The sequence below is a fragment of the Rhea americana genome, unplaced genomic scaffold (genome assembly GCF_003343005.1).
Source record: "Rhea americana isolate MKP2758 unplaced genomic scaffold, rheAme1 scaffold_308, whole genome shotgun sequence".
Classification (NCBI taxonomy): Eukaryota; Metazoa; Chordata; class Aves; order Rheiformes; family Rheidae; genus Rhea; species Rhea americana.
In genome coordinates, this window is record NW_028186433.1 from 558,427 (window position 1) to 586,097 (window position 27,671).

General features: G+C 43.6%; 1 protein-coding gene across 3 annotated transcripts in view; it reads right to left on the reverse strand.

The window, feature by feature from the left end:
• The window catches only part of TANC2 (tetratricopeptide repeat, ankyrin repeat and coiled-coil containing 2), a 238,284-nt gene that overhangs the window by 74,339 nt on the left and 136,274 nt on the right, over positions 1 to 27,671 (reverse strand). For all 3 annotated transcript variants that reach the window (XM_085309950.1, XM_085309949.1, XM_085309948.1), the window contains exons 7-9: positions 24,707 to 24,855; positions 15,688 to 15,874; positions 4,604 to 4,867 (exon numbers count right to left, since the gene is read on the reverse strand). In XM_085309950.1, the coding sequence (XP_085166076.1) occupies positions 4,604 to 4,867; positions 15,688 to 15,874; positions 24,707 to 24,855 (600 nt within the window). The remainder of the gene's footprint in view (positions 1 to 4,603; positions 4,868 to 15,687; positions 15,875 to 24,706; positions 24,856 to 27,671) is intronic.

Genomic DNA, 27,671 nt, shown 5'->3' on the forward strand with positions numbered 1-27,671 from the left:
GGAATTTCAGTAAGCGTCGTCCTTGGCTGTTCGTTCTTGCTCCTCGTGCCACGATCTCCAAGCGTTTCCAGATCAGCTCTGCATCCTGAGCCGCTGCGATCGCCGGCACCTTCGGCAGTGACTGTTGCAGCGCAGCATTATACCCTGTTTACGCTGAGCTTTTGTACGTGTTGGCTAAGGACAGAAATTTTTCCATTGTAYCACCCCTCACACAGGCACAGCTTCACCAGTAAAACTTCTAGAAGAAAATACATTTATAGCAGAGGAAGCCTATGGGGAAGGTAGCACCGTTACTCCTGGCTGTAACAAATACAGGTTCTCCATATGACTTACGACTCCTCTCCTTTTTCCTTTCTATTTCTTTTCTTATCCCCYTTTTTTWWAAAAAAAAAGCTTCCAGATTTTGGAGTTCAATTAGGACTAGTGATTACTGCATTACRTTTTGTGAATGTCACGCAGCGAGAAAAGTTGCTCTTAATTCCAGRAGAATGAAGCAAAAGGCCGTGCTCTAGAGAGCTAATACATACTTGCAAATGCTCCCTATCTTGACTTGCTAAAAAGGGAAGGGATTTTTCTTAATTAGAACTAAGAAACATTTTTACTTGCCTTTTTTTTTTTAAAACACATCAAACCCCACAATAATTTAATATCGTGTAAGCCTATAATAGAGCACTGGCTCAACTAAAGAAAAGTATTTTAATGGCTTTGCAATATATCATCRGGGTATTTGTTAATAGAAAATATGATCACCACCTTACGCACAAGCAATTAAAACGTTGCTTTAAAATCCTGACGTGCTAATGAGACTTATCTTATCCATAACCAGTGATGCTTCTCACTCTTTGTTTTTCATAGTTAGGGCTTGAATCTACCAAAATAGAGTGCATTTTCCAGTAAGCGTAACTAAAAGGGYAGCAGGACTCAACTTGATTTTTACCTAATAATATAACCATTATGCAAATAAAGACGTCTCAGAAGTCTGAAGTCAGCAAGATTAGAAGAAATTACACCAGTCCAGAGCCTTAAGAGGGGCTTAATTAAAGTACTACAACAGCAATTAACTGTTCAAAGCAAAGCTGCAAAGGTTGGAGGTGCTGGGACTTCCCAAATGAGGCGAGCRCAAGGATTTAATTCAGGCAAAAGCATTGCATTTCCCCCTTATTTTATGCTAAAGCCACCTGGAATTGAAAGTCAAAATTTAAACCACGGAAAACTTTGGAGTTAAACGCTGTTAAATGCRTGGTATTAAAAAGTGTTGAGGAATCCAAGTAGAGGTGTCGTTATTGGCTTTGTCTATAAAACCGCGATCATGAGAGTTAAATGGGAGTTACCTGGCCACTAACATCTTTTCTTATAAATATAACACCCAGGCAATTCTCTTCCAACTCCAAGACACTACGGGAAATCAAAGCCCTTATTCAAGCAGACCCACCATCCCTTTCGTCTATGGGGATTAGGATATATTTTAGTCTCCAGAGTGAAAACTATCCTACCATTTAAGTCCTCTGCTTTTAATGTGACGTAACTGATGAAATTCTACATTTCCTAGAGCTGTATTGTGGAAATAGATGTTCTCACCAAAGATAAAAGGAAATATCTAGGGAACCACCCACATTCTTGAAGTGATGGAGATTTCCTAAGTAAAACAGCTGAAACAGGACAATTTAGAAAATATCAGGGGAAAAAAACCTTCAGAAAACCGTGCTTGCAGAGCTGAGTTTCYCTCTGCATTTAGAAAGGCGATCTGAGAACGGTGTGCAAAACCAATTTCAGGCCCTGAACTGCATTTTTAGCTTGAAAAGACTTGATGAAATCTGAAGCTGGAATGGAGGAGCCGGTTCCACGAACTCCCCTGGCCGACTCGAAGGGGCTGTTGGCGCCAACGTATGATGCCATTTACTTAAATACAACTGCAAGCTTTTAAAGGGTGATTTTAGGAAAAAATAGCGGCAACTCCTTTCACAGCATTTACTAGCTTTTTCTTAGACACAATATCAATGCATAAACCCTATGCTCATATTTTTCTTATTTTTCTTCTAGTGTATTAGTAGCATTTTTAACTCATAGCCACACTGCTAGCAATGTGCTGTCCATCGATTAGGCATGAACCCGAGACCTTTAAGTTTTCTTGCTCCTGTGATCAGAAYAATTCCTTCCTTTCCTTTTATTGCACAGTTTCCCTTGCTCTATTAATGATTTTTAAACACTTGCCGCCCAGCAAAACAGCAAGCGCCTTTCACAGCTGCTTCTGTCTTAATACCCTAAAATCGCCGTGCAGTAACTCACTACGTATCGGCTGCCAAGCGCGCTCCTAGTGAGCTCATGTGAAAAGAGGCTTTTCACTATTCCCACAAAAAAATTTCCTTAAGAAAAATATCATATCACACAGGCAATAACCCATGAATCCAAGTGATTTCCCAAGATCCAGACCAAATGCAGACCAAAGATCCTCCACCAAATGCAACATCCCAGTTGGGAAGATACCCAGGGATAACGTTAAAAAAAAAATCCACAAGATAAGGGCTGCCATGCATTAGTTACTAAAAATAGAGGGTTAGCATATAAAATAAACGCAACTCTATTTCRAAATAAGGCAAGAACAGCTTGTTTTAGCAAAGGTGTGGTTTCACCATGAGCCTGAACCACTGAGAAGGAGGCAGCATCTGGCCCATGCGTCTGCCTGTATGCACTTGGGGCTCCGGACTGGAAATGAATGCACATATTTTCCGGAGGAATCATTTTCAGGCAGATAAGTTTGCTCATCTGATTTATCAAATACCTACAGTGCTGGTGCAAGGACGCGATGGAGCCCGCGGACGGTGYGGGATTAGCTCTTTGGGCAACTGCTCCTTTCGGAGAGAGGCTCAAGTCAGCCAAGAAACTGCACCTTTTCAGCCCGATCTGGTTTTCCTCTCCTATCATTCAAGTACAAAGATATCAAAATTAACTAGTCCAGGAAGGAGGCAGGGGGGAGAAGTATGCAAATTTATCGGTTGGAAAATATTTCCTGTAAATTTATAGCATCAAAAAGTTATAATATATGAATATTCAATAGCAAAAGGTTAAGCCGTATCTTGCATTCTTTCCCAAAGTTGCTACAACAAGCACTTACACCGGGATGTGACCTCTGTTAGCTAACTTACTGCTGAAAGCAGCAAAGAAGAAAAACTGCTCCCAAGCCTTGCTAGCTGGTTTTCTCTTGAAAAAGTATTTGCAAGCCAACTACTTCCAGAGTCAGGGGAACCAAAGCCCACATGTATTTAGACTTTTTGCCACCTGGCCTGCTCTGTTTTTCGTTGGAGGGTGTGGGTGAAGTGTCGTCCCTAAGAAGCGAACCCAATGCCTGCGGACCGGGCTATGCAATCGCCGCTTCTCACCCTTTTGCCGTCATCTCTTTTCATTCTGAAATCCCTTGCTTTTACTCTTGCAGAGCAAATTAAATAGCATTTGTTGTTGCATCACTGTGGTTAGGGTCCTCRTATTTTAGTGTCTGTAAAATCTCATTTCGACATTCTTTTAGATCTTTGATCTGCCAAAGTGGCGTTAAAAAAGTAAATCTAATCCGGTTATCCAGTGCAGCCTAGGTGGACACGAGATGCTATTTTAGCAGTMAATCTCCGAGGCCCTTCACGGTCCAGAGTTTCAGGACCAATATTAACGCTGTCAGCCAGCAGGAGAATCCTGCAGGGACCGTATCAAATATATATAGATAGCCATACAGACCATCTCAACCCAATGTTGAACCCCAGAAAAATTACCAAGCAAAGACAACAGAGCAGCAAAGTGAGAACAATTTCAGACTAGAAGCCTTTCAGTAAAGCTGTAATATTTTTAACCCTATCTCTTCTTTCTGTCCTGCTGGTAGTAACTTCAAGGAGGAACTTATCAGATTGTTAAAAGACACTAATGAGATATGTTGCAGCATCATTTAAGAGTCTTTTGAATGGTGGACAGGAAATTAAATGAAGAAAATGTTGATGGGATGCCAAAAGAAAAGATTATATTCATTAGTAAATCCCATATGTTGCAAAAACCAAACTAGTGCATGCACACAAAAGCCTCGCTTGTGTGCTACGATATTCAGGGCAAAATCGCATCAGGCRGGGGGGAATCAGAGATTTTTCTGCAGAGAGGAAGTCTCATAGTTCTCAACTCCCAAGTTGTTATCATCACCTTCAGAAAAGACCAGGCCCTTGATTTTTCTTAGACTGGTTCCTTTGAAAGAGTAGAAATGGCTATGCCTTGGAATTATGTATTATTTTAAACCTGAAAATATTTGTATTACAATGATACTTGTTAAGAAAAAATCATTTATACGTAACACATATATATAAATGTATGTAAAATCTCCAATAATCTTATAGTCCTGCAATTTTGTAAAAGAGGGATCTCAGAGTGCTGAAATAACGACTAAACAATGTTTTGCCCTCAGTAATTCTCCAATTAGAAATAATAATTCAAATAAAAAAGAAAATTTTAACACACTCAGTGATCACTGAAAAGAGACTTTTCTTCAAACAATGAAAAAAAAAGGCTGTGACATGTATGCACTGTGTCTCACCGTAACTACTCTGACCTAAAGGCAAAAAAATTCATTTCTTACCTGCTACTGAATTTGGCCGTGGCATAAGGTAAAGCGGAATAGACTGCACCGACTGGGACAAGACCGTCTCCAGGTTCCTCTCCGGGATCTTGTTCAAGCTGTAGGTGGAGGCCGTCATGTTCTCGTCCACGCGGTACAGGCAGGAGTCCATGCTGGACTTCTGCGACTGCCACGGTTTCAGGTTTCCTCCCGACCCTAATTCTTTACTGCTTTCCCCTCCGTATTTCGTGCGTTCCACATTTTCGGAGTAGCTTGTCAAAGTAGCTGCAAGGAGGAAATTATAAACAAAATGAGTAACCAAGAAAGAACTGCTCGCATGCATCCTGATCTGCACTGAGCGGGGCAACGCAAAAGCCAAAAACGATGCTCACTGGAGTTTGCGCGTTCACTTAAATCAGAGATTATGGAAGTTTTCTTAATRATACTGTTTCTATTCACTATTTCTCAAAGATCATCCAGCTATGATGTCTGGGCTCCTACTGCTAAAAGCTATTTGTACTTAGAAAGAGTGTTAAAAACCAGGCACAACCTTGTGTCAGAACACACAAGCATACAAAGAGTAGACAGGATTAAGGAAGAAATATTATCTGTGCTCTTCCCATCTGTTAATCTGCATCCTAGTTACCACCTTTTTAGAGGCTGTTCTTAGAGACAGGTTTATAAACTAATATGCCGTATCCAACACTGCTAAAACGCAGACACAAAAAACCCACAATTAACTTGTATTAATGATTAATTCTTATGGATTAATTTGGTTCAGAAACTGATCCCAGTATTTCTTTGATCTGCACCAGTTTTTTTTAATGCAGCTTTAAATATAACCCACACATTCTCCTTCATATTATTTGATTGCAGAAATAAAGACTGTTGCTATATTAACTTTCAAATTGGTAACTGATAATATTAGATTGATTTTTACCACTAATATCTTCCCCTCAGCTGGGATTTGCTGCTCTTAATTCTGGTTTAGCTATTTGCTAGTCACAACCCCTTTCAGGCTTCTGACTTTCCTCAGCTCTTCAGTTTTCCCCATGCTCATTCCAGGTCCTAATCAAACCTCTTTGGTGTTGAGGAACGGTCCCAACGCCTGTAGCTAGAGTAAAAACAGCTGCAAACCAGAAAATCACAAACCAAATTCACTATGCTATCACTCACTCGCCAACACATTTGCACTTCGGCGCAAAACCTGGAGGATTCAACTTCACCCCGACTACTCCCAAGCCCCAAACGTGTGCTGGTTTTGTCCATCGACTTACTGATACTGCGTAGCTCAAAAATCCCCTGAAGTGCATCGTTCTCACTTAGCTATGGTAAATACCTTCCCAAGTGCAAATTTGCTGCTAATTTCTGTGCCATCTGTCCCTGGACAAAACAGCACGCATCTATCGCGCTGGGTTTAGGCTGCCTCGGGGGCAGCCTGCCTGGCCTTCGCACAAGCCCGATCCTGCAGCAAGGGCCGCGCAGCAGCCTCGTTAACAGCCAGCGTTAATGGTTATTTCTATGTTGATAAATGCAAACAGGCAATTGCTCCGAGAAGTCACACGCTTTTAGGCGAAAGCTTTTTTTAAGCCAAATTTCAACAGTAAGCAGCCTCTAAAAGAGGGTCAGAGGGATCCTAAAGGATGCAACTGAACTGTGAGCGGGTGAGACTCATTCTACGTATTTTAGCCAGTTGTTCAGATGATAGGCACAAGAATAAAGTCACTGGAAACGCTTGCAAACCTAACCTCTCTCCACTAACGAAATAGGAACCACAGACCTTTAAAATCAGGGGCTCCAGGCTGCACCGCCTGCAGAGGCATCAAGCTGACGGCGGGACCCTATCCCCGATGCAAAAACATCAACTTCAGCGTCCAAGGACTCATCTGGCTCAGTCGTATAGATTAAATGTCATTATAACAGGAACCAGAATTAAATGGTTGCATCTGAAGTCACWAAACCATAAAAGAAGAATAAAAAAGCAAGACCTATAATTCTTCCTGTGCCTGTTCTTTCGCCATCCCAATAAATTTTGGGCAACTTTGGCCTTACCCCATCTGYCCTTTTTTATTTCTCAATAACACGCTTCTCTGTACAGGGAGATCGGTGCTGTCGTATCTCCCGAGGTAGTCCAAAATGTGGCTGTTTACAAGGTATTTTGAAATTTAAAACCAATATACGCAACTGAGCTGCACGAGCCCCATTTCAAAGAAGGGGTCCGTAGGGCCAGGTGTATGATGTTGTCTGCTTACGGAAAAAAACATTCATTTTAAAGATCTACCTCAGTTTATTTCTAATTAATCTTGGTGGAAGCACATCAGCAGCTGAAATAAATAACCCTCGCAAGCATCAAATGGCGGAAAACCAAGTAAAACAGTGCGTCAAAATGAGCTTTCTTTACGTGAAGCAGCAAAGTCAAAAAAAAGGGTAATAAACCCTGATGGTCCCTTTTTTAATCGTCRATTTGTGTTTATTTTAAACATCAACTTCAGCGTTTTAAGCTAAGGCAGTTCTATGTACAAACTCTTCGTTGAGTCAGGTATTCAGGACTGTTCCCTGCGGATTCGTTTACCTTCGGAACGACCCCGGAGGACAGAAGTACCAGCACCCAGGCTGCGATTACTCCGTGCACTTAACCTGCTCCGTGAGTTATCTGAAATCCAAGCGATTCTGATTTTATTTAAAAGACGTGAGGCTAGCAGCCAGGCGGCAGCGCGAAGCGGCGTGCCGCGCGCGGCCCCGCGGAGAAGGAAAGCTCCGCGGCGCGCTCGGCGACTGCTACCTCGCAGCCAGGGAGCGACTCCTGGTTCGGGCAAACTCACGTTGTCCGCGCCAGCTGGGGCTGCTTCAGCACGATGCCTGGGGGCGGAAGGGTTAGTAGTGCTCAGGTATGAAGAAAGTGCAAAGATTTGGGGTTTTTTTTGGAATGCAAAGAACTTTAAGTTAAGCTCCGGTTTGGATGACGCCCATAGATAAACGCCTGCRCCAAAAGGCAAGCTGCAAAATACTCCTATTTCTGCAAGGCGTACTCATACCCTCAATTTTCCAAGGAACAGAGCCGCAGAGGGTATTCGAGGACAGGGCCAGCATCCGCCTAATTCGGGTGCTGGAGCACACCCGCCCGCGCTCTCCGGCGTTCGCCCCTGCCGGGGATTAACCGTGCTTTACAGCAATAATCTCTGCCCACAGTCGCGCAGGGAACGAAGACCCAACCCTTGGGGACGAGTCCCACGCCGACTCGCCAGACCGCCGTCGCAACATCAGCGTCRGACGCGGGCAAACTGCCTGTCGCACTGGTGGAGAGGACAAAACGAGCCGTTTCTTAACGCAAGGAYTGCAAAGGGAAGCAGCAGGCCTGCGGCCGCCGCAGGAAAACTTCTTACGAGTCGCGTTTTTTAAGAGCGTAGACGCACAATCGATCAAAATCTCCAGCAAACGCGGTTTCTCAAACGGCGGCATGCTCTAAATTTGCGAACGATAAACCAATGACCTCGGACACCCTAAGAAGACGGGATTTGGGCTCGCAGCCATCTGCCTGGAGGCAGCTCGCTCCGCACCCAGCGTCCCCGAGCGGCACGCCGCGCGGCCGGCCCGGCGTTGGCCGAGGCATCCAAGACCCCCGGGTGCCGCAAGACGCATTGATGAATACTGATGTGCAAAGACGTGCCAAGGGCAGGAGCGAGCACCGGGCGCCCCTTGGCAGCACCCACCGCAGCGCTCCGGGAGGATTTGCCGTATCCCTGTCCAGGCTCATTCCTTCGCTAAAACAGTCTGCTCACAACTTTCTGCAAGTGATACGTTTTAAAATATTTTTCCCCCCTTGGGAAAAACAGAAAGGTATTRAAGTAGGAGCACATCTAAGACAGCATCCTCGATGTCACTGCAGCCAGTAGCACATTTCGTCGAACAAGTGTCATGTCTTTGCAGCACCCTAAATATTATTTCTAATTCCTGTTACTTGCTGGCCAGTGCCCTGGAGCAGGAGGTTTTCAACTGGATTAGTCTGAGTCAAATCACGCTGGGGAATTTGCACCACTCGGTCCAATTCTGCTCCAGGCAGAGATCGCGCCTGGAAAATGTCAACTTTTATGTCCGCGTTTAGACGGAACCGCAACGGAAAGTGGTTTGCTACCATTTATGATGAGCACCGGCGAGGCAATTCACTAATACGCAGGGGTTGATAGGACATCTCCAGCAGGAAATAGGGACTGGGTTGCCTTAAAGAAATAACCACTGCAAAGCAGCCAGCTCCACAAATCGCGCTGACGTTAGGTCCTAAAACCGCTTTGGCAGCACGGCCCGGCGCACCCGGCTGACGGGCAGCGTGGAACGAGCGCCTCGTCGCCCGCCGGGGCTCGCGGACTGCGAACGCAGGGCCTGCATCGCACGGCACGCTCCTAAATGTATTATTTAATCACACTCCTCTGACAAAACCATACCGAACAGGTATCTGGAGTAAAACCTCTACAGCAACGATGAACAAAAATAACGGGCACGGGCTTACTGAACGGCAGCAGCGGATACACGCCGCGTGCTATCCTACCCGCCCAGGCTCTGTATTTATTGCGTGCTGTGCTTCCACCCTGCATGCCGGTATCTCACGCCTCACCACCTATATAGCACCAGCAGGCAACCACTGGATTTTATCCGTGCATACAAACCCCTTTAATCCTATACCAAAATTTCATCGCTTTCTTAATTCAGTCCCCTCTGTGCACTGCCCTTCTTTTACCATTTTGCTTTATTTTTGCCTCTTTCTTCAACGTCAGCTCACATTTTCTGCCTTCTTCAGTATCAGCAAGGCTAATTTTTCTTCCTTTTTTTTTCCAGTTCACAACAGTCTTGAAATAGGTGTTAAAATTCTGAGATTTAAATGAGCAAACAGAAAAGAGGTGTATGGGTGTGGGGATGTGCACAAGGTGAAGGAAGTTACTACTATACTTGATTTTAACTTCTGGGGTATGCTTGGATCATTGCCCAGCTTTTCTTCATTACTGAAGGTTAAAAGCTCGCCTTTCTTCAAATAAAAGCCGACAGCCCTGGCTAATCTCATCCCATCAACAGCTAAAACTGAAGAAAAATCACTTATCACAGTACTCAAAATAAAACCGTGGGAGTTGACAACACTGACTTTTCTTCTAGCTCTCTTCTAATCAATCTTTCCATTTTTTTCCTTCCCCCTCCTTTTTTTTTTCCATCTACCAGGCTGAACTGTAAGGTGAAGCAAATTTCACAGCTTTAATAGAACATGTGTCCCATGCCTCCTCCTGCAGCTTAAGCCTCCAAACTCCCTTCTTTCTCCCTTGCTTTTCACTAACATCATGAACACCTGTAGCTGATGCATTATCCACCCAGCATTTATGGGCCAGAGTTTGGTAACCGTTCAAGCATACTGATGCCTCCCTGACTTAGCTGCAGGAATGAACAATTCTTGTTCCAGGCCGGAGTGCTCATACTTGGGTTTCTCACCCCTCATCACGCGCTCTTGATGWATTTATTAGCAAATGATGGTGCATGTGCATGCAAACGCTTTCCTTCTGCTCAATTTGCCCCTTTTAAGGGAATGTGGAACTGGGGTCAGGATCCAAAAGTGGGAATTTTGATGCTTAGGTGGTCAGGAGTCCATGAAGCTTGACTAGATTAAAGAAAAAAAAGAAAGAAAGAAAAAAAAGCTCAAGTTCTGAGAAATCTAATTCATTATTAACCAGCACATTTTGTTACGCTGATTAGAATGTCACAAGCCAAATGGTTTAGCTCTAAGATCACAAAAATATTTAACCTGAGCTAAATTTATCTTGGAGTGCCTCTGGAGCTGTGCTTCATTCCCTTCTCAAAGCAGTTAAACTYGCAAACAAATTTATCTTGTCTTACTGTCAGTGGCATCTATTCTGCTTAGCACGCACTCTGGACGAGTTTATTAACAAAGCTATTTTTAACCCACCAACACACAGATCTGTAGCAAGGAGCAACCTGATAATAGCTCAGGAGTCAAGAGAACCAGCAAAGAACAGTAGAATTGGGAAAAAAAAAAAAAAAAAAAAAAAAAAAAGCTTTTCAGAAGGGGGAAGGCATGTCCTTTACATGTTGCTCTTCATCATTCAAAATCCATAAAATATAAGTGAAGCCAGCTGGTCCACATGGTATTCAAGCTATCTCCGTCGCTACAGCRGGATTTACACAGCTCACTGGCTTTTTCTTTTTTTTCTTTTTTTCTTTTTTTTTTAAGTTGCTTCAACATCACACGCGTTGCCGTCTCCGAAGACGATGCCCTAAGCGTCAAGCCTGGACTCCGTCGCGGGTCATCGGAGCTGCCGGGTAAGGAGCAGTGAGCAGCGCAGCCCCGTTTCCTAAGGGAGCAAACGCGCCGACGCAAAGTCTCTTTGGTCAGAAGGCTTCAACAGGCAAAAGCAGCAGCTCTTTGCTACTCTGTGGAGGATGCTTTTAAATGATATAAAGCACACATTTGATTTTACAGGCTYGCAGACGATTGCTCTAGATTTCTCGTATTTTCTGCTGTATTCGTGCAGCGGGACACCCTGGAAGTCCATTCTCCTGTTGGGACTGGAAGTACGAAGCACAGGATGCTTTGACCAGTTCTGTTTTCAGTAGCAGATTTTGAACATTAATAGTTGGCCGCTTGTATTTGGTGAGAGCCAAAAAAATCCTGGAAGCTGTTCAGAGGTTGAAACCAGGTCAATGTTTGCACCAGCCACTCTGGTTTCCTCAAAAAGCATTTAGTGGCTCCCAGAAGTACKGAGCAAAATAAAAAAGCCCACTAACCCTTTCTCGGGGAATTTTCCTGCACCTTTGCTTTAGCGGCAATTGCACTTGTCTATCCTACCGCTTCTGTAGGTCGTTTATAAATTGACTTCAGAAGACTTTTAATATAAAAATGGACACTGAGTTTGAGCCTTCTGGAAGAAAAAAATAATTAAAGAGTTGCTATTAATACAAAAATTTATATTATAAGCTTTTTTCCCTAACAAAAATACTTGTTGCTACAGAGTTGCAATGACAGAAGTTGGCTTGGGATGGGTTTAGGGATACCCTATACAGCAGCTAATTAAAGCCGAGCCTGCATTTACAGCATCCGTCACAGGCAAAGGATTCTGTCCCAGAAAAGGTGAAGAGTGCTGGAATTTGAAGGATCTGGAACTTGCAGCAGTTTTGTTACCCTTTCAACATAAGGAGACTGAACTTCCTRTTGCTATTAAGTCTAAAATTTCAAAGTATGTCTCATCCAACACAAGTGATGTATTTGTTAAAGCGATCAGTCAACATGAAATAATCACTGAGTTGACGCAGATTAGAGATTTGTTCTCTAACGATCATAGAAATTACATAACAGTTGACATAGAAACGGACAGAAAAAAACTCCAAGGGGACAAGGAATCACAGAAAACTTGGCTGTTTGAAATTTGGTCTTTACATCTGTATTTAAAGACTCAAATGTCCCTTCTGTGCACCTCAATGGAGGGGTAGGCTCCTAACACAGTTATTTAGGAGTCCAAAGAGCCACAGTTCAATTTAACTTTGACTCGTTGATGCTGAGACTAGCAACACATACAAGTAAAGTGAGCTTAAAATGTGTAAAAACCATTGCAGGCTAAGAAAAAAATACATGACAAAGTGCAGTTATGCATAATGGTGTAAATTAAGATTCAAGTTCTTACTTTGATTAACWTTTTTTCTGGCCTTTCTGATTCTGAACTGTTTTGCAAGAAGCATATTAACCTTCTGGGACACCCTTTAAAGTCATTTGCTTTTTAAACAGGAAATACGATGGTGATTCACAGTTGCGAGATTTGGAGGTCACACTAGTTACAGCTCAGGACTAATAGGTGGCAAAAATCAAGAGGTCTTCCCAGGCTTTTAACTTTTAGCATGACAAATAAGAAATGGGTAGGAACAGCCTGTTATAATAATGTACCTTCCTGGAAGCGAATGAGCTAATAGTTTAAATTATGCTTATTTGAGAGGAACAGGCAAGACCATGACTCAGGAAAAGTAAAATACCTAGTGAAAACTTAACTCTTTTCCAAACATAATATTGCAAGGGTATCAGTGGCTTCAGCATGGAGTTCTTGCAGAGATTTACGCTTTTGAGGTACCACATAAAGGCACTCGGAGCAAAAGCCACGTCACTGCAGTCCTCCTTGCTGAGGACAAGCTGAGGAGAAAGAAGTTCTGCACCCAATAAAAGAGGAATGCAACCGAGCCGGAAAGCCGAGCCCTGACCCTTTGGAGAGGAAGGAGCTGATGTGGTTTTTCTCAGAGAGCGGTGGGGTACGGCTCGCTTTGCGCCTGTGGACAATTTCTCTGTGTGATGCTGTAGGGAAAAATAATTCCAGGGAATTGCTGTCACCTTTCAAAATTATTGCACACCCAATTCRCAACAGAACAATGCAATAATGGCAAAGCTGCACATTCATCTTCCCTGGGGAAACAGCCACCCCTTGCTCAAGTTGATCTTACGTCTCGCCAAGGACAGCAGAGGCACAGCAAAATAGACCTAGCTGAGAATTTCCCCCTTTTTTTTTTTCCTGCTGGAAAACGTGACTAGAGAAGACAATTTTCCTCACCATTTGTTGTAGCTGCCCAGCTTCTACCAAATGCAAGAATAAGAAGGTGTTGAAAATGTTGCTGTCAAAGCGAGAGTGGGGGTGAAGAAGGGAAGAAGAGGTTTTCCTTCCCCGTTCTTTCCTCACTTTTCCTTTGAGTGCTAACACTAAAAGGAGAAAGCAYTGCTTTTTAAGAGACTTGAACAGTGCTTCTCCTGCTCCATACAAACACACCTCTTGCATCTTGCTGACTTTTTCCATCTGGGATACATTAACGTAGCTTTAAGATAAGCCAGTTTYCAGGGGAAAAATCTAGTTCCTGACAAAAAATTATCTAAAAGGGAACCTTCCTGCAAATTTATTGGGGATGGAGGAGGAACCTTGTTTTGTTCTTACTCTAGTGAAAAAAAAGAAATGCTGCAGATCTACTGAAAAAAGGTAGGATAGAAACTTTGGGCAAAAAGCTCCTGTGACTCATCACACGAGGAATCAGGATGAATGCTGACACCTCACTTTCACATAGGTGTGCATGAAGGAGGCGTTCACCTCCTCCAATCTCCCTTGGACAAGAAACTCCAGGTGACCACCTAACTGCAGGGATCTCCATCCTCATTGCCTTCAGGCTGGCAACCAGGGAGCAACCACACGGGCAGGATGAATTCAACACGAGACCATAGCACACACCGGCAAATCTAACTAGCAGGACAYGCTCACAACATTTTGCAAACTCCGCTGCTCTACCTCTGGCTTTGTTCCAGGTTTAAACCTAATTTATGGGTCTGCTAAGGAGTAAGAGCTAGCTTAAATTGCACATGCGCTTTTACTCACCATGACTCTCCCACACAACCTGGTTTTGAAGGGCTGCCGTTGGACAGTGAAGTTCTGACCGGGGGCAATGTGAGCAGAGAACAACGCATGATACCGCAATGAATTTTCCCAGAATTCATTAACCTACTTTGGTATGCAGCTCAGAATAGCTTGCATATTTGCATTTTAAGATCATGCAGGCAGAAGTGCAACAAAGGTTTTTGTGGCATACAGCAGCTGAAGCTAAGCCCAAATTTCCTGATCAGCCAAGCAAAATATTAATCATTAGCACAACTAACTTCCCTAAGTCCCTAAATTGTCAACCTTCCTCTCATCATTTTTTTTTTTTTTTGGTAATACAGAAATTGTTGGCAAAGTAGCATCTTCTTATCCAGACAAATACTCAACATTAAAGATGCGGAAAGGACAATCCAGCTAGCACCAACTGCCTGAATTTCCATTTACTTTTCTTCCATTGTGCCTTTACAGTTATTGAACAGAAATTAATCTGCATGTTTTCTCAAGATCCTTTGCATAAAAAGCTCTCCAAGTCTATAGATTGTGCCAGTGAAAAACCTGCTATAGCAACCATAGCGATCCACCAAAATTTRTTTTACTCTAGCTCTGCTCCTGTCYRCTGCTGAGCKTAAGAGAACTAGTAGTTTTTGAGGCACAGTCACGGATGCAGGTGACAGTGACAGTCATGGGGCACACAAGGCAACCAGACTTATGTACAGGCCTTAAACAGGATATGGGAATGCAGAAATGAAGTCCTATTTTTTAATAGAAAGAGAGCTGAACATGAGAAGCAATACTCCCAAAGAACAACTGTTGTCCTGACAGGAAGAGGTGGAGGCTAGTGACAATCTAAAATAATCCTCATAGTTTCTCTAAAAGGATGATATGAATAATAGCATGCTAGGAAGCATTACAAAAATTAACTTAAAGCCAGTCTAACGCAAAAAAAGAGCACATTTGACAGTGACTTCCCCTCTTCCCATCAAATGTTGATATAGAAAAATCCACAGTATGTGAACATCATCCATCTTCTTTCCTCTTACATCAAGGAACAGCAGCCATGGACCAAAGAGCATTAAGAGAAGAAAAATGCTAAGAAAAAACAATGCCAAAAAAAAGATACTTCTAAGTTTACTTGAAGTAGTAGGAGGGGATAGTAGCCCCAAATTACAGCCATTACCTGGCACTGASACCATCCCACCTTTCTTATTGAGCCAAAAAAGTCGTCTCTCCCTAAATTAGAGTCTCTACATTCAGAAATAAGCACAGACAGCAGCTGAAGGAAACCATACAGAACAACAGAAAAACTTGGTAGAAGAAACAACATAACCTCACTAGAATTAAAGGAGGTTGAGAAGAAAGGTTGTGATAGGCCAAAAAAGGCGAATCAGAATGGATGGGAGGAAAACGTGAAGCAAAAATAAAAGGAGAAAAAATAAACTCTTCCTCTCTCACTATTTAAACACTTTCCAGAACTTTGTGTCAAACAACTTAGGCTATTCTSAACCTCATTCATCCCAAGTTTCACTGGCTCTCTAGAGTTTTACCGATGAGGAGCAGAAGACGGGATTAATTCACCTTAGTTACTGAAGTGTCAACCTGAATAATGCAAAACCTTCCCAGTTATTAGCAAATGCATACATATTATCTATATACATATATATAAAAAAAGCTTGTTAAACCAATCCAGTGGATCGCTGCTGGGCTTTGGCTACTCACCTATGATGCCGCTGTCTCTGCTCTCGAGGGTGGACGTGGGGCTGGTGACGGCACCATAGCTGCAGTCCTTGGCCGTCACGTTGGTGCTGACGGGAGGCAGGGTGGAGCAGGGGCTGCTGGCCGGCGGCGAGGCCGTGCTGCTCGTCAGCGTGGAGCACGGGCTTATCCGCTGCGTTACGGCCGACGTCTGCAAAATTGCAAGGGGGAACACGTCACTCGGCGCAACCGCTCACCGCGGGAGAAGGAAGAAATCCTTCTGGAGCTCACGCGGGAGGATTTGCTTCCTCCAGACCAGGGGGAAAATGTGCTTCACGATTCAGAATGAAACTATCCGCTATGTTTCCCTATGTCTGTGAAAAGCACACAGAAACACTGGATGTGTTTTCAACTTCTTTCCTTCTTGGAGCGGAACAGAGTCCAGCTCCCACGTTCAACAGGAAACCCGGAAAACAAATAAAGCAGCATGTACCACAAGCCTTATACCATAGGTTATCACAAAATTTTAGCATTTTCTTAATATTGAACGGAAAGTAAAAATCAAATAAACAAAAAGTACAATAGAGGGAGGTAAATCTGTGCCTCTGGCTGGGTGGAGCTCCTCAGGGTGATAAGTATACAGCATGATCTCACCTTTACTTGTGGCAAGACTCGTCCCATACAGGAAACGCTACATAGACCTCTGTGCYATTTCCATCCGGTCAGAAATCTCAGTGGGACTGCGAGTTCTCTTTTGCTCTGTAAGTGTTTCTTCCATTCAAGAAAAGCCACAATGGTTTTACACCCTTGCAAGGAGGAAGTTTGAGATCCCTTATCTAGATAGGAGAAAGCCCCTCCCCGGACAGAATGGCTTTCCCTGCCCGATAAAGTCTTGGGAAAAAYGGACGAGCGAAAAGGCTGCTCTGCAAAGCAGCATTATAAAAGGCCGGTGTTTTAAAAGTTCCTTTGGAAAGAACCCATAAGAAACCATGTGCAAGAACCTCAGAAGAGCCTGTGCATTTAATACCGTGCACAGAGATCCATCTACTAAACCAAGACGACCATTCCTGCATTCAGTTTGAGGCTAGCTGTGATTTAGCRCAGCTCCTCTGTTTTAACCCCAGGCTACGCGAGCCGTCTGCACGCTTCCCCAGCAAAAAATACTTTTTTCTGAAGATAGGACCTAAGATATTTGTAGGAAGTAAGCAAAATGTTGCCCCCACTTACCAAAGCGTGGTAAGCACGGAGGATGGCTCACTGACCATAGCACTGGGAAGGTGTTCTTGTTCACCTAACCCGGCAATTTAATAAGTATTACACAGCGCTTCTTCATGATCATGCAGAAATAACTTGCTAATCCCTTCAAAAGGCGTAACTGCCTTTAACACTCCAAAAAACCTGAAACGCCCAATTTCAAGCTGCTTTGCATTCGCAGCCGAGTTTCTGGGAGAGGTTTTTAGAAGAGCTGTAAGCACTGAAACGATCAGCGAGAGCGAGCGACGCTTCTGTGCCGGGGGGCACGGATGCACGCTGGGTCAGGCCAAAGGTCCATCTGCTCTAGGCATGGACATGTAAARCAAGGAAATTAAAAATGGACCCCCYTAAATTTATTTTCCTACCTTAGAGCAAGCAGTGCTGTGGTGAACACTGGCCCTAGCGATGCCTGGGGAAGCATTTCTGTACGCACCTGTAGGAGCTGCACGGCGCCTCTGCGGGGGGTTGCCAACCCCACAACGTTTGGCAGAGACTGGGGAGGGTCCCTCCAGATTTGCTCAATGAGACTTCTTTCACTCTCTGTGAATACCCCCCTATACAAATTTATATGATCATTCCCTTTTTTTTTTAATGCCATTCGAAACCCAGGCAACCAAAAGTATCAGACTTGCAAACCGCAGAATGCGTTTGAAGTGTATATACTTGAAGCTTAAAAAATGCCTAGGACATTTGGGGTTTTTTTTTGTTTTTTAAGTAGAACGTGAAAGATTTACTGGTTTCTAAATGAGAAGACTACCGGGAAGCGAGCTAGTATCACAGAATGGTTGAGGTTGGAAGGGACCTCTGATGATCACCTAGTCCAACTCCCCTGCTCAAGCAGGGTCACCTAGAGCACATTAGACAGGAATTGCATCCAGGYGGGTTTTGAATATCTCYGGAGAAGGAGACTCCACAACCTCCCTGGGCAACCTGTCCTCATGCTCTGTCACTCGCACTGTAAAGAAGTTTTTCCTCATATTCAGGTGAAACTTCCTGTGGTTCAGCTTGTGCCCATTGCCTCTTGTCCTATTGCTTGGGACAACTGATAAAGAGTCTGGCCCCATCCTCTTGACATCCTCTTTTAAGGTATTTACAGACATTGATAAGATCCCTTCTCAGTCTTCTCCAGGCTAAAAAGGTCCAGCTCTTGTAGCCGTTCCTCATAAGAGAGATGCTGCAGTCCTCTAATCATCTTCGCAGCCCTACGCTGGACTCTCTCCAGCAGCTCCACGTCTCTCTCGTACTGGGGAGCCCAGAACTGGATGCAGTACTTGAGATGAGGCCTCMCCAGGGCTGAGCAGAGTGGCAGGATCACCTCCCTCGACCTGCTGGCAAGAGTCTTCCTAATGCACCCYAGGATACCACTGGCCTTCTTGGCTACAAGGGCACATTGCTGGCTCATGGTCAACTTGTCATCCACCAGGMCTCCCAAGTCCTTCTCCACAGATCTGCTCTCTAGTAGATCAGCCCCCAGCCTGTACTGGTGCRTGAGGTTATTCCTCCCTAGGTGTAGGCCTCCAATTAGACTCTGTGCCACTGATCACAACCCTCTGAGCTCTGCCTTTCAACCAGTTCTCAATCCACCTCACTGTCCACTCATCTAACCCACACTTCTTGAGCCCTTCTTGTTGTCTTTGGCATGCCTTGCCAGACTGAACTCCAGATGGGCCTCAGCCTTCCTCATCACATCCCTGCACACTCTGACAACATTCCTATGTTCCTCCCAAGTGGCCTGCCCCTTCTTCCACATTCCCTGTACTTTCTTCTTCTGTTTGACTTTTGAAGCATGCCCAAGGAATCAAGGAATTCCACAGCGCCTTGTAACAATCCTTACTCATAACGTAATCAGACATTTGAGGCAATRTATAGTAACTCATACAACGGGCAGGACAGAGAAACTTGGAGAGACAAACATCCTGATTTACCTCCACCATCCCTCGCTTCCATGCAAACATTACTGCATCCACCTTTCCATAATCAGGTAATACCCTAAACCTGCATTAGCACCTTGGCAAACCAAGAAGAGAAGGCTAACATGACACCTCCCTGGGCATGCTTTTATAAAAACAGAGGGACTGCACACAGTATCAATAGAGCCATAAGTATTTCCATAAATTAATAATCCCCCTGCAGAAGCCATATAAAAAACCCCGGCAGCGAACGAGGTGGTTGCCACTGTATCATCTTTGGATGTCCTCGAAAGAAAAAACAACGCTTTCCTCTTCCCATCCAATTTACCGTGCCACTAAGCAGATTGTGGTTATCGTTGTTTTCCATTCTTTTATATTCTAGATTCTTACAAACAGATTTTTTTTTCTTCCCAAGTAGTCCTTCYAGGAATTGGAGGCAGGCTGACTGCCCTATAAATTCTGATTCCCTGTATATTCCATTTTCACTTGTTCATCATATCACCTGTCATGTGTATTGGCTGCCAACCAACCTTTCTCGTTCGCTCATATTGCAATCTTTTCAGCTGTCTAAACACTGCATTGATCTTTGTGAAACTGTTTTTAATTTTGGCAATTTAATTTATGGTTGCCTAATTAATTATAGTGGCCAAATTAAAAGAAGCTTATGCATGAAGATTCAATACGAAAATATTCTTTTTCCCACTTAAAATGCTAAGTTTTATTTAGTTTTCTAAAAAAGCTTACATGGAGCTCTCCTTTTGGATTACTGCTGCCTATCAAGCAGATGTTTTTCCTGAGCTACCTACTACAGCAGAAGCATCTMTTCTCATCTGTCCCAGGTCGTCAGACTCCATCTATACACCTGAGCTRTGGAATTAACTTTGTCCAATGCTCATTTTCCTTAATTCACCTACAATACAGTAAACTGCACCAAATACAATGTAATACAGCTCTTGAGGTTCTAGCAGAGAACCTAAACAGCGTCCTGGGCTGCATCAGGCAGGGTGCTGGCAGCAGGTTGAGGCAGGTGAATCTTCCCCCCTCAGCYCTGGTGAGGACACTTACAGGGTGTCCTGGCTCTCCCGTACAGTGGAGACGAGGACATACTGGGGAGACTCCAGCAAAGGGCCACAAACACGTTTTAAGGACTGGAGTTCATGTCATACCAGGAAAGGCTGAGAGCTGGGACAGTTCAGCCTAGAGAAGAGATGGCTCCAGAAAGAGCTTCTCCATGTCTATAAACACCTGACGAGAGGGAGTAAAGAAGACTGATCCAGACTCTTCCTAGCGACAGGAGAAGTGGCAATAAGTACAAAYAGAAATAAAGGAAATTCCATTTAAACAGAAGAAAAAACTTTCTTTCTGTGAGGGTGGTCGAATGCTGGAAATTCCGAGAGGCTGTAGAGGCTCCATGCTTGGAGATACTCAAAACCCATCTGCACACAGCTTAGGGCTGGACCAGACGATCTCCAGAGGTCTCTGCTGGCCTCTACTGCTCTCCGATTCTGTGACTCTGCTTGTTCACTGTTCCTAGCCCAAATGATACTACAGTATCTAAAAATTTAATYAGTTCACATTTAGGAACTGTGAGAATACCAGTATTACTACTATTAATAATTCTTTAGTGTGTATTTTTTCTAYACCCTTGTTTTAAGTGTTATTTAAAAAAAATCCCTGACGAAACTAATCCCAATACTAACAAAGTAACACCCCAAAACCTTAAAACACAGAAAATTACACTTTTAAAGTAAATTAAAATTCAGTGCAAGACTGGTCACTCGTCACCCTCCAGCCRATAACATCGTTGTTTCATGAAATGCCAAAAAGTGATATTCTTATATATTTATTTCCAGTGCTATTGATGCAGTTCCTTAAGAACAAGTTGCTTGCAACTGGAAATCACCAAGTAACACAGTATATCACTTGGCATTGATTGACATGTTTTATTTTTGTATTGATATAGAAAAATGTTCCTCTATGCAAGTTTTAAACATAAATTTCCATTGACAGAACATCCTGTATTATTATTGCTGTTGTTTCATGTGTCACATTTCCACTAAGCTTTGAAAAATTAAACTGTGCTGTCACAGTCTCATTGTCCTTTGTGCTTTGCTGGCAACCAGTACAGTTTAAAAAAAAAAAAAAAAAGTTTCAGAAAGTAGGAGAAAAAGGATTTATTCTTTGGYATTTGTGATCTCTCATTAAAGAAGGCATGATTAAGAAAGAGACTGCACATAATACACGCAATTTCATAGCAATCTGGATTAGAAAATGTATCCTTTGACAAATTCAAAATAAGGCAATTGAATGGAAATGCAATGTGCCAGATTTACAGATTTGGGCAGTTTTAGTGAAAACACCTCTATTCCTTATCTTTGCTTTAGCTCAGCATTGGTGAGATTGCAAATAATTATTTTCTCGCTTCAGAAGGCAAAGCATGGTTAGAATAATAAGCAGCAGCCTAGTCCCAGCTTTTTATACAAAGAACATTTGCTTTGCCCAGACCCTGTAAATTAACAAATTAAAACCTAGAAAATTGTTTTCATTTTTAAATTCAAGTGCAAACTCATAGTCAAAGTCTCAATCAGATTYTAATTAATCAATGATTAGTAGAAGAATTAATCTTTGCAAATCCCAGAAATGGCTTGCTGCATGATTTTCAGTACCAGTTTATGCAAAGCAGCTGAAGAAATTCAGTCCGTGAAGGAGCGCCAGGGAGGTTTTCAGGAGAGCTGCACGCTGCGGTGCAGACRCAGCTTTACGATGGAGCGTATTTGAGAACGGCTCCTGTTTAGAAACASCTAGTGCTTGACGGTGGGCACCCAGGTGCTGGCAGATCTGGACAGAGTGGCACCAGCGTAGCAAGGCTGCCCACCTTCCTCGGCAGGAGAGGATTGCTGCAGCCGTGCCTCTGGGGAGAAGGGGCCTGGGAGGGAAATAACGAGCTTTCTAAACTCTYAGCACTCTATTTAGATGTCTTCCTCTCTCTAAACACAAGCTGCTCCCATGCACCATCGCGGTGATGAAGTGAAAGCAGAAGGAATTCCCTCCACTCAGCACTTGAGAAAGCATGGATGAAACGCGACGTGCTGCTCTGGGCTCCCCTGCATAAGAACTTGACAAATGAAGAAAGTCAGCGGAGGGCCACCAAGCCCGTTAGAGGGCTGGGGCATACGACACGTGAAGAAAGGCTGAAGGAAGGGGGTGAATTCAGCCTGGAGAAGAGAAGTCTAAATTACACCTAGCTGTGGTTGAGGTCTTCCRCTATCTCAGTATGGAGAAGACTCTTCTCCAAAGTGCAAAGGGAAAGGACAGGAGGCTGCAAGCACAAGCTGAGCAAAGGAGTTTCCCACTAGCTATAAGCAAGAAGCCCTTCACAGTTGGGCTCCTCAAGCACTGGAAGAGGTCGCCCATATTCTCCAGCCTCGGAGATTTTCAAAACTCGACCGAACAAAGCCTGAGCAACGTGATCTAATGTTCGAGTCWGCCCTGTTTTGGGCAGGAGGTTGGATCAGATGATTTCCAGAGGTCATTTCCAATCTAAAATAGTCTGTGATACTAGGCAAGCATTGACAGCAGGAGATGCTCACAAAGAAAGGAAAAAATTAACTCAGTAATTGAGGAATCAGCTTCTCTTTATCTTCCCCAGCACATGAATAGCATTCAAAGGCCYTGTAGAACTTTTTCATTCAAAAATTAGCACACAGCCTAAGATATCAATCTATTTTAGAGCACAACTCTCTGCTGTTTCTCTTAAGATTTTTCTTTTATTTTTCTCCAAAGACATCTTTTACTTTTGAGAAAAGATGGGATTTTAATTTTTTTCAAAAGGCAACAACAAAAGGAACCATTTATAGCAGAAAGCTCTGCTTAGCTTTGAAGCATTCAGCTCAAATATGTGCCTGTTAAAAGCACATTTTCCAGCACAATATATAGCAAAGTACATTTCGAATCGAGCCCAACTTACACAAAAAATGAATGAAATCATCAAAAGCTTAATGAATGTACTGAAGAGCAAAAGGTTTACAAAAAYCCACTTCTTGGCTCTCAAGCATGCTGCGTATTAACGCTTTAGCTCACGCRGAAGATGGATGACAAAACTCCTTTCAGTTCAGCGTACAGCGCAGGACCGAGACGCTCCAGGAGGCAGCCCACCACCCTGCTCACCAAGAACCGGCTCTCCCGCCTGTTCGCTTTTGTGTTTGCTACTGGAATAAAATCTCCATCCTTCACAATCTTCCTCCAGGCAGCTGCTATTCTTTTCTTTGGATTTCAAACAGCAACAACATCTCATCTTCCTCATCTTGCTCTAGGTTTTTCATTGAGTTGATCCAATTTACACTGCTTACTCTGACCSTGCGTTGCTCTCGCATTAGCGAGAAATGCCCTTGCACTCTACCTTAAGAACTCCTGAGGGTTAAAACCTGGCAGTGACTTGCACTGTTAACAGTAAGCAGGGCTATTTAAACAATATGACCCATGTGGCTGGAAAATAAATATACCCAAACCAAAGTTCTAAATGCTTTGAAGGCTCCTTTGGATCCTTAGCGGGAGGAAGGGAAAGGCCACTCGCACAGTTAGGAGGAGTAGCTAAAGCTCTTCTGACAACATCAAGCCAGTACAGGACACAGTAACGACATGAAAACACTTCTGCTCCATTTCAAAGGCCAGCCAGGTACTCACTGATAAGCGAGACTAAGAGCCCTCCCAACCAACGGATTAGAAAAATAACCACAGTTAATAATATGCACCATTTCCTGGTGCCTCTGATGTGGTTCTCATGAATACACTGGCTGATTATCCTCGCAGTCTTTAATTAACTCCTACATGCACGCACGCGTACACACATAGTGTCCTGGAAGGAAGCAAGGAATTGGACACGCAACACRGTAGGAGTCAGGGAAGAGAAATGAAGGATAAGCTGCACACAGTACTACAAGTATTTGGCTTTAACGCATGGAGCCATCTTCCTGGCTGCCACTTTCATCGACTCTTTGAGGGAATTCAGGACCTTAAATTAGTTCCTTTGAACTGTGCCTAAGGGATGAGTACTCTCACTGTGACTTGTGCAAAGTCACGCAATGAATCTGAAAAAAAAAAGGAAAAAATAAAGAAACGAAGGACTTGCACCTAGGCTTTGCGTTTCAGGCTGCTGTGCTACATAATAGACTAGTCTTTTGTTAACTTAAGAAAAAAAYGTTTTTTTAGTTTCATTCTCATCTCATCAACACTGGTGGGAATGGATGGCTGGGGAAGAGGAAGGAGAAATTCAGGTAATTTCCACAAAATCCACATTTCAGCCAGAACCATGGTCTTATTGCTAGTTTGCTCTTCAGCCAGACAAAAGGATTTAACAAGCTTTATCACAATAAAGATTTCATGATTTGGTTTCTGTATCTGTTTTGAAGCATGAAATCATCATCTAAGGCAAACATGAGCAAAACCTGTGACTATCTACAAAATCAGGATATTACTACTTACCTGTCCCTCCTGGAAAATTTGTCAAGAGTTTATGTAACCTCGATAAAACACTTTGGAAGCCTCCCTAACATCTAAAATGCCACGGAAGTCCAGATTATTTTGATCCCTATAATCTGATTAGCAACGCTACCCACTCCTACAGCATTTGCAGCAACAGAAAAACRACCGCCGCCATTTCACGCAGCTGATCCACAAAACGTGGACCGCTGGCGTGGAATGATGATTCACCGTCTAACGGCGAGACAGGACCTTCTACCCCGCAACAATTATTTCACCGTAATGAGACACTCGGCTACCGTATAAATAGAAAATAACTCCTATCTCACATGTTTCATTTTAATCATAACCAACAGAGCTGCTGCGGCAAAACCAGGGAAGGGATGGAAGAGGTGACGTACCTGGTTCTCGTCCTGCACCTCCATGCTGTACTGGGGCCCTGGCTGTACCTCCGTGACTTTCTCTCCCAGGAGGAAGCCCAGGCGAGTCATGAGTGTGTTCGCTGCCTCATCGACGGATGGAGGGGGTCCCAGCTCCTGCTCCGTATCACCTATGTGGAAGAAAAACAAACACATTTTGATAGGAATTGTTCAACTTTGCCATTGCTCACCTACTATTTTTACAAACACACACACACACACACACACACACTGTAACTTCAGTATCAGTGTTTTCCAGTTATTCACATTATTCAAGTCTGTCTTGCTGGTCATTAATTAACTTTGGGTTACGCGTTGCTCAGGTTGTGAATACACGCGTCTAACGCCAGCTGTTATTTCTTCTCCTATTGCTGCTTGTATCCTCTACACCTCTCAATGCGGCAGATTCATCTTTTCCCTTGCAATATTGATGACAAAGCTCTCTAGAGTCAACCTGGAAACCCAGTTTCCTGGAAGTAGCAATCGAAAAGCCAAACTGCTCCCTCTCTTCTCTCCTATAGCTGCTGCCTCCATGTTTCTTGCAGAGAATTCAGGGCTACGTGTGTCATTCTGCTCTCCTGTGACCAAAGCACTAAATGACACCTACGGCAGCAGGTCCCCAACTAGTCACTCCTTAAAAGCAAAGGATAGGAGAGGAAAATATGTTCGTCTTCCATTATGGTTTGCTGTTTCTGACGCACTCAAGGTTAGCTACAAAGCACTGTCCTCCAGAGACCATACTTCCTCATGAAATCATATCATGGGCTATGATAACGCAAAGTTCATCTATCAATTCTACATCGCGTCTATAAAATTGGTCAAAACCTCCTGTCTAAACCTCAAAACACACACACACCAACCCAGAAAATATATCCTGAAGTGTTTGTAGCATTTGTTGGAACGTTTCCACATACAGGCTTCCTGATAGCGATTCACACATAGAAAAGGCATGTTTTTGGCAGTTCCTTATCTTTTAGTTTTAAAACAAGTATTTCTGGATGCTTTCTGACTTGCAGTGCTGCAAACATAACTCAGGTTCTGAAAGTCAAGTTCTTTGCCGTTCACGTCAACAGTGATACTAAAGCCTGAAGGTCAAGCTCTAGCCACATTACACTGAAGCAATCCTGTGGTTTGTGCAGTTGTAAGAAACTAATTAGGATTTCCAATTAGGCTACAGTTAATTATTCATCTGATAATGTACAAWCTGGAAGAGAGCCCACCTCCATTTCCCAGCTCTGTCCTGGCTTTGGGGTGCTTTAATGCTCACCCTGAACCTATAGTAAAGAGATGTTATTTTAAATAATGCTTTTTGATAACTATAACTGAAAGCCACAAATCCCAGAATCTGGGAGATGCATGAGACCTCAGCAGGTCTGAGCTGACTGCTCCCAGAAATTCCCATTGAGACTCTCAACGCACATCTGGCAAAAACTTAGAGTAGTTTTGCAGCATCTCACTCGCATGACTAGAAATTTGAAACCCTGCAGCATCTCATATGCAACCAAGGCCACGTCCATCACCACCATCAGCTTTTGCATCTGCAAGAGCCCTTAAATGGTGACTTCACTGGTATGAAAATGGATTATGTAGTCTGATAACAGAAGCTGTCTAAGTTATTGAATCACTATTGTACTGCTTTATACAGCACTGACGTGAACAGGACAGATTTAAGATAGAGACAAATTTAGATGGATGACCCAATTTTCTGAACTGCTGACCACCCACATTCAATCTGTGGCCACTTACCATCTCTGAGAGTCAAATTCAGAACAGATACATTTGGGTAAAATCAAAGTTACAGACACTTACATTTCCAAGGTTRTTTTTGTCTTTTTGGATTTTTTTGGAACCTATCCTAGATATTCATGTGAGAGCTCAGCTCATAATTATTAAATGTTTATTATGGACTCCACATTCTGGCTTGAGACTATACAATGTTAACACTGCTGAGAGCATGCAGAATTAGCAAGTAAGTAGAAGCTAAATCTTTCTCTGTACTGCCCACGTCAACCTCCAACCCTACCATGAGGCAAGATAAAACTAATACCTGACAAGAAGGCCATCGTTTTCTTGGGGCACGTCCTGTCTGCACTTTGACACTTTGTGGCGAAGAAAGCTTTCTTGCCTGCGAAGTATCATGCCATCATCAACAGAAAAATCACATGGCATCTTCTGCGAATTAGTGGTGATCTGACAGCCAAGGTCAGAAACTTAAAACATGGGAGAGAAATTTAAGAGCATTTGGACAGGTTGAACTTGCTGCCGCTTGTATCCCGCAGTACAGCCCTCGGGGAGCTCATTATAACACAGCTTTCAAAGTCCTGATAACTTTGAACTTGAGCAAAACGCTGTTGTACTGGATTATTCCGTCTTTTAGTTTTAGGTCTTTCCAAAAAAATAAGCACAGGCATTTAATCGAGTGTCGAAGCGGAGGCGCGGCGGCTCCTAGATGCCTGCGAATGGGAATTACGGAAAGAAGCTGCAACTTGCCTTGCAGAGCCGACACTAAGACCTAATACCGTCTCCTCAAATTYGAAGGAAGGGCATACCCGTTTTATCCTCCCTCTGCGAGTGTGAGCGAGCCGGCGCGTACCACGGCCAACCTCCAGACAGGCTCCAGCGCGTGCAGCTCCCCAAGCCTCGCTGGGGAAATCCAAGCGCCCGCGCAATGACCGAAGCGGCCCACGATAGTTTTAGGTTTGGAATATAATATATATACTATATATATAGTGTATATATGTGTATATACATATCCTGTGTGTGTGTGTGTGTGTGTGTGTGTGTGTATACACACACCACCAAGAAAGCAATGGCCTTTTTGTCAGGTATTAGTTTTATCTTGCCTCATGGTAGGGTTGGAGGTTGACGTGGGCAGTACAGAGAAGTGGGAGCACCAAGGGACCCGCGTGGCACTGACGGGACATCCCCATGGAGCACCAAGGGACCC